The following is a 6,940-nucleotide window of genomic DNA, read 5'->3' on the forward strand; positions in this document are numbered from 1 at the left end:
ATCTAATGTCTACATACATAGTCTCCTTTCATAACTAACATAAATGCTTCATAGATAAGGTCATTGTTTTAGATTATAGGTAGTCCCCAATTTAAGAACAAATTCTGTTCCCAACGTCTGTCTTTAAGTCGAATTTGTATGTAAGCCAGAACAGTATTATTATATAATACTGTAGAAGTAATATTGTATAGTTAACTTGAACCATTTTGTATTTAACTTTAATCACTGTGTATTTAACTTGAATTTTGCTACAATAGGCTCTGTTCTTAACTATGGGTCATCCTTAAACCAGACATTCTTAACCCAGGGACTACCTGTTATAACTTTCAGTTTTTGGAATTGTTGTAAATTACTGCCCTTTAGACAAAAGCAACTTATTCAAATGTCTTGATGTCTCAGGACACTGCAGTTAAAATGGGTTTGCTGTGTACTTCACATATTGCCAATATTTCGTTTTGACATGTACAGTATTGCAAATCGTATTTCATGTATAATTTATCTTACATCAGCCATAAGTCCCATGAACAGTTTTATTACAGACAGCTGTTGCACAACCATCATTGGCAATTCAGCTGTTATCAGTTTATGCTGTTATTGCAGACTTTTGTCCAAGATTTATCCTATTGTTCTCACCTGGGAGATAGTTGTACATAAAATAGCTAAAAGCAATGTCATGATCCTTTGATCGATCTTCTCCTAGCTCATATGGAGTCTTGTTTCTTTATGAACTTTTTAGTCCTATCAGATATGAGTAATGAGATAAGCTAAGGTTTATATAAATAAAGCTTCCACATGGAAATGTGCACGTCCAGAACATAAAATAATGTTCTTTTCCCACTGCAGCAAAATGAATAAAATCAAAAGTTATTCTGTGCTTTTCATCTGAGATCTAGATGTTTCTAACAGCTCAAAATTATGGAACAAGGCTATCTTTAACTCTAACCTAATGCAATCATTTAAGGCTTTAGAGAACCATGAAGTTCTAGAATAATCTCATGAAGTCTAATACCTCAGATATAGCTTTGAACTAGTCAACCAATACATTTGCTAAGAACCCTGCCTCTAATCCAGTGTTTCTCAATCTCAGCAACTTTAAGTTGCATGGACTTCAACACCCAGAATTCCCCAACCAGCATGGCTGGCTGGGGAATTCTGGGAGTTGAAGTTCACACAACTTAAAGTTGTTGAGGTTGAGAAACATTGCTCTAACCCATATGACTGTGCTAGGCGACAGCACGACTGTTACTAGACATTCTGTGCAGTCATCTAGGTTGCATGCGATAGCTTACAGAGAATATAAAAGAGAATCTCCTGAAGCTTTAGTTTAGCCATGTCTGATTTTCCTTCAGCTTAGTCATATCAGATCAGGGATCAGATAAGAACTTTGCTTCAAGCCTGGGAAGTTTTGTTGAGCTGTGCCATATGGGCAAGCGCAGAGAAGTATTTGCTGCTGGGAATATAACAACAGTGCATGTAACTATTGCATCTTCTTGGACTTGGGGAAAATATAAGTGAAATTTACAGCAAACACTGCTGGGTTAATTGATTTCCAATATATCAGGACTGAATTGCTGGTGTTGATTCTTATCCTTAAAAGCCTTTATAATCTAGGTGCAGGATTTTTGAAAGAGGCAATTTTTTCTTCCAAAAATAAAGATTCATTATTCATATGCATCTTTAATATTCTGTATCATGTTAACTGGTTTGATTTCATTCATGAATTGGTTTAATTTATATTTTCACTGTATATCTTTAGACTCTTCTGCACAGTGGTGTTTAATGCTGTTCTCCTTTGCAAGAGCTAGCAGGAAAGTACCCTAGCATAAAAATCTGCTGCCCACATTTTCATCCCCATTCTGCTTTGTGTCAGAAGAGAGGGTCTGTCTGCAAAGGAAGTGGGGTGAGGAGAGAGGTAGAAAATGTCTCTTTTGGTGCCAGATCTTCTTCTATCAATTCACCAAACCCAGAGAATGATTCTAGGAATAGACAACTGGCACTAAAGGAGCCCTTATCCCCTTCTTCTCTCTCCTCATTTTTCTTGCCACCCAAGCAAGAAGCAGAAGACAGAGAAACACTCCCCCGTCCCCCCCCCCCACTTTTCTTGGCAGGCAAAGTAAAGAGAGAAGCAGGGGAATATGGTTCCTTTGGGGCCAATTCCCTGATCCTATGGAAGGCAGAAGATGTGCTTCTGTGACAACTAATCCATAAGTAGGGGTATACTTTTGACACATGTCCACCTGTCTTCCAGAAGACTGTTGGATACATATGAAAAAGTATACCTGCCCAGCCCTCCAAATCAGACACTTCTGTGCCTTCTCGGCCAGGGCTGGGTGGACAGGCTAACCCTTAGCTGTAGCTGTGACTAAGCAGTCACTTCTCCTTACATACATGCACACACACAGCCTTTATCATTCCTCCAAGCCCTGCAGTCTGGGGATCTACTGCTAGGTATGGTGACGTTGGCAGGAGAAGTGGGAATGTTGATTATCTGGCATAGTGGGAGAACTCCAATTCTTCTGCTGCCAGAAGGTGAATGGTCCTGAAAAGCATTGGCCAGAGGACATGTCTGGAGCAACCTCAGGTGCCCAAGAGGAGCAAGGTACATCCCTAAACTGACCTTCAAGGATTGTGTTAACTGAAGGTGGAAAGCACCATATTAAAACTATAAAAGGAAAAGATGAATGTAGTCTGACTTCACAGTGGGTCAGGGGTGAGTGAAAGATGATGTTACCTGTTCTTGTCTTCCTGAAAGGTTTAACAAGGTATCTTCCAGCTGTGGTTAGAGACTCCTAAGGAAGCATCTTTTCTTGAGACATATTTCCTTGGAAGCCTGATTATAAAATTATTTTACTAGAGTAGATCAATAATCTTCTGTTCTTTTATGCTAGTCTATGACCATAATAAAGATTTGATTTGATCTTCTGTTCTTCTGCCATTTGACACAGAACTGCACCGAAAACACAATACACGGGATGCTCTGTACATGAAAATAACAATGGACAAGCTGCTTTTGAAAACCCCATGTATGACACCAATGCAAAGTCTGTCGAAGGAAAGGCTGTGCGATTTGATCCCAACCTGAACACAGTTTGCACAATGGTATAACATTGCGATGACCTGGCTGCAGCAGTTTGAAGATTGAAACGCAACATAGTGGACATATCGTTCACTAGTTTTTAAAAGAAAAAAGAAAAGAAAAGCACATTTTTCAGGATTTCCTGGATCACCTTCTCCTGAGGATGAGACAGAGACTAGAGTGGGTTTCTTTTTTTTTTCATAAATATATATTGACTTCATGGTTACTGTGGAGTATTTTACAGAACATCTGCTGCACTCCATGAGTGCTTATTCACAGTTTATTTGCTTTTTAAAAAAAGAAGATTATTCTAAAAAATAATAATAAAAGAAAATAATAACATATTTGCATATATTGGAGGAGCATCCACGTCAGTACTTCTGTGCTTTATAAACTGTGCTAGAGGGACTGGATTTAAAAGAACAAATTATATGTGATAGAAATTAAGAGTTATATTTACAGGAGACAGCAAGGGCCTGTGGCTTCTCTTTAACAGTGACAGGCAAAACCATTCCATCATATCTGGTCTTTAAGAACATTTTCTTCTCCCCACTCTCACATCACCATCTATGAATTTCTAAGATTATGCCATGACCATTAATGTACTTAAGCTTGCAAGCGCAACCCATTATTTCTGAGCCACAATGGGATAATTAAGTGTCTGGTCTCAGGTTCTTTTAATTCATGAGTTTCATTCCCTGCTCTGTTTTTCTCATCATACAAACATCTCCTGCTATCTTTTCTTCTTCTCCACCTTATCTGTCCCAATAACTACCAATTTGACAGCGATAGAATGAGGTTTGAGAAATGCTGTACTGCAACTGTCTTGGTTGCTGAGATCTATTGTAAAAGTACATTCTTAATATTGTCCCTCCTTTCCCCAGTAATTCAATTTCCCCAAGTGAACAAATGTCAGTAGTGTCACACATCTAGACAATGAAGGTTACTAAATGGTACATTTCCCATCTCACTTTATCACTAATTTCATCAATGTTCTCGATTCCCTTTCTACACTGCATTATATGCTGGAGACAGACATGGTAATCACAGACCAGTAAATCTGCAGTCACAAAAATGGAGATTTATCCCATTAATGCCTTTGATGCATTTCTCAAATTCTTCCTATTCTCCAGGTCTTCCCTGTTCTAAGGCGGGGAACAGCATGATAGACACTGTGGAATATGCTTGTGAATCTTTCTTCCCACAGAAGTCAGTGTGAAAGCCTACAGGTCTCCATGCAGCACACTGTAGTGTACATACATTTCTGGATTAGGTCTTTAATCTGTTTAAACTCTCTCCCCTAGAATTATTTGGCAGTATGTGATTTCAGGAGTGCATTTAGCATAATTAAAAGGAATTAATCTTACATCTGCAATCCAGGCCTCGGGCAAAAATCATAATCGACTTTTATCACTTTGTATTATAAGGAACCTGTCATGAGTTTGCCTAATTCTTAAATATAGCATATGATTTGCACACAAATGTGTACTTTATTTGTCAATTTTAAAATGCACGTTTTGCACGGAAGAAGTTAATTTTGCCATTACAATGTTTGTCTCATTATAATATGCTGTGCCAAGAAATAATGGTTTTCAGTGAGTGCACTGAATGCTTTGCCAAAGCAATGCCAGCCATTACTATAGGTACAAAGGGTGATGCCAGCACAAATATTTTAAATGAAGGTTATGTAATCCAATTCACAACCCCATTAAGCCAAAGTACAATGAATTAAAACTGAATTGGTCTTGTAGATTTCAGTCTGTTTAATTCCAATCAGGAGGTATTTTCCCACTGAATTAAGGCTCAGCAAATCCTGCTTCATATTAATTTGGGAAGTTTGTTTTCAAATGTACTTTAGGATTTATGTTGTGAAGTTAAACCTTAAATTAGTTTGTTCTATGGCAGCCATACAGTATAAATAAGGGTACAGAAACGAAAATACTAATTTCTGCAAATCATACTTTCTTCTGTCAGGTTTGAGATTTTGCAGGTCTGTTTCACTCTCATATAAAATAATGCACTTTTGGTTTTGATTGGAGTTTCATAGTTGAATTATCAAAATATGGTTTGAGTAACGTCCAGATCATTGTTCGTTGTCTTCCTTTTATAGCATGAAATGATTCTGAACTCATCAATGCTGTACATTAGCTGGTGTGAATTATCTGGGACTATTCTTTTCCCAGACATGAACATCTCTACGGGAATAAAAATAATTTTTATTAATATAATAAGAGAGTGCCTATTGCCCCCAAAGGAACCCAACTTCCCCACTTCCATCTTCAAATCTGTATTGAACCCAGGACTGCTGCTTGGATTTCTATAGTGTTTGATGAATTTCTTACGAGCCATTTTACAATGTTTTCTTTTGGAAATCATACTCTTCTGTCCAGAAACTGTCTTCTACTTTAAAAAAAAATTGCCATTTTTATATTTTATACCATCAATTTGTTATTTATTCTGGTTTATTCAAATGATTGCAATAATGATGATTCATTCATTACTGTTAAGGTTAATATTTGAGACCTTGTTTAAAATCTTGTTTCTTCTGCAACTGGCTACTCCTCTTATATTAATGCATACACTTTTGTAAAGAAGTCTATTTTTATGAAAAAAAAGGGGATTTGTAAAAGTATGATGTAAATTTTCAGTGCAATGTAAACAAATAAAAATGGATAATTGCCTTTGTAATATGGAGTGTGTTTTATAAAACATTTAGAACCATAACAGCTGTGGAAGTTGGAGTAGAGTCAACTTCCTCAGCCAAATACTACAACTTTGTGGGGAATATGGCATTCCCCTGCTATTTTCTTTTTGTGTTTGGGTTGTTTGCTAAATAAAAAAATTCTGTAAAGATTTTAAATTACTTCTGAAAATAGAAAATATTCCAGTTAGCAAACATTGGTTATAGATTATACTATTAAGTACAAAGAAGCAATGTAATAAAATGAGAGTACATTTTAATTCAGTACAAATTATTTGCAGATTTCTAAATAATGCTGTCAATGTTGAGCTACATTATGTCCCTCTCCCGACTCTAAGTAAAGATCCATTATTGCATTGATTTAGATCAATAAACTGTTCCTCAAGCTTAGCAAAATGCATAGACTAAAGCTTTATTCAGGTACTCTAAAATTAGATCTATACTTCATGCAATAATGCTCCTTCATGATATCATTCAAATGAAGTTAACCACTACAGGATGTCTAAGATTTCATGTTTAAGCTATGGAAGACAATTACTGGATATTTTCACACATGGAAGCATAGGAAACCTTTATGCAGGTTTTCTACTTTCCTCTGAACTGGATATTCTAGATGTTTAACCAGAAGTTGTGACACTCCTTATCCTGTTGAAATTACAGTTCCTAGCAACCCAGCCAGCATAGCCAATGGTGGGAAAAACTGGAATTGGAAGTTGCAGTTAGTGAATCTCTAAAAGTTTCAGTTTATCAAAATGATCAAGATAGAAAAAAAAATCCTTGTTATTTGGATAAATGATTATTTATACTGCCTAGTTTCTCTGATTATTTAAAATGGAAAATGATAATTCATATCTAATATATATGCTTATGAAAGTAATACAATAGGAACTGTTGAATGTACTTGATCTCTTACAACATGTTTGGTAAGGAATGGCTTTGTATTCCTAATTGCTGCTGATATAATATCATCATGGTCTGGCTTTGGCCAGCTTGACTTCTATATTTTGGGTAATGGAGGAACAGAATATTTTATCTCTCATTGCCTAACTGCTTGCTGTCATGCTTAGAACTCTGTGTATTTGCCTATATCACTCCCAAACTCATTGACTGCTATCCCTTTAAATGCCATTCAACATATATTCTTAAGCTAATGTGGTGGTGGC

At 36.4% G+C, this 6,940-nt stretch overlaps 1 protein-coding gene across 2 annotated transcripts in view; it reads left to right on the plus strand.

The window, feature by feature from the left end:
- CSMD3 (CUB and Sushi multiple domains 3) overlaps positions 1-5,740 on the plus strand; it is a 623,909-nt gene extending 618,169 nt beyond the window's left edge. For both annotated transcript variants that reach the window (XM_088149036.1, XM_088149037.1), the window contains one exon: positions 2,946-5,740. In XM_088149036.1, coding sequence (XP_088005162.1) covers positions 2,946-3,105 — 160 coding nt within the window. In that variant the 3' untranslated portion in view covers positions 3,106-5,740. The remainder of the gene's footprint in view (positions 1-2,945) is intronic.
- Positions 5,741-6,940: the final 1,200 nt, after the last annotated feature.

This window comes from Python bivittatus, unplaced genomic scaffold, assembly GCF_059951505.1.
Source record: "Python bivittatus isolate LINGU-HERP-01145 unplaced genomic scaffold, Pbiv_v1 ctg000590_np1212, whole genome shotgun sequence".
NCBI classification, from domain to species: Eukaryota; Metazoa; Chordata; class Lepidosauria; order Squamata; family Pythonidae; genus Python; species Python bivittatus.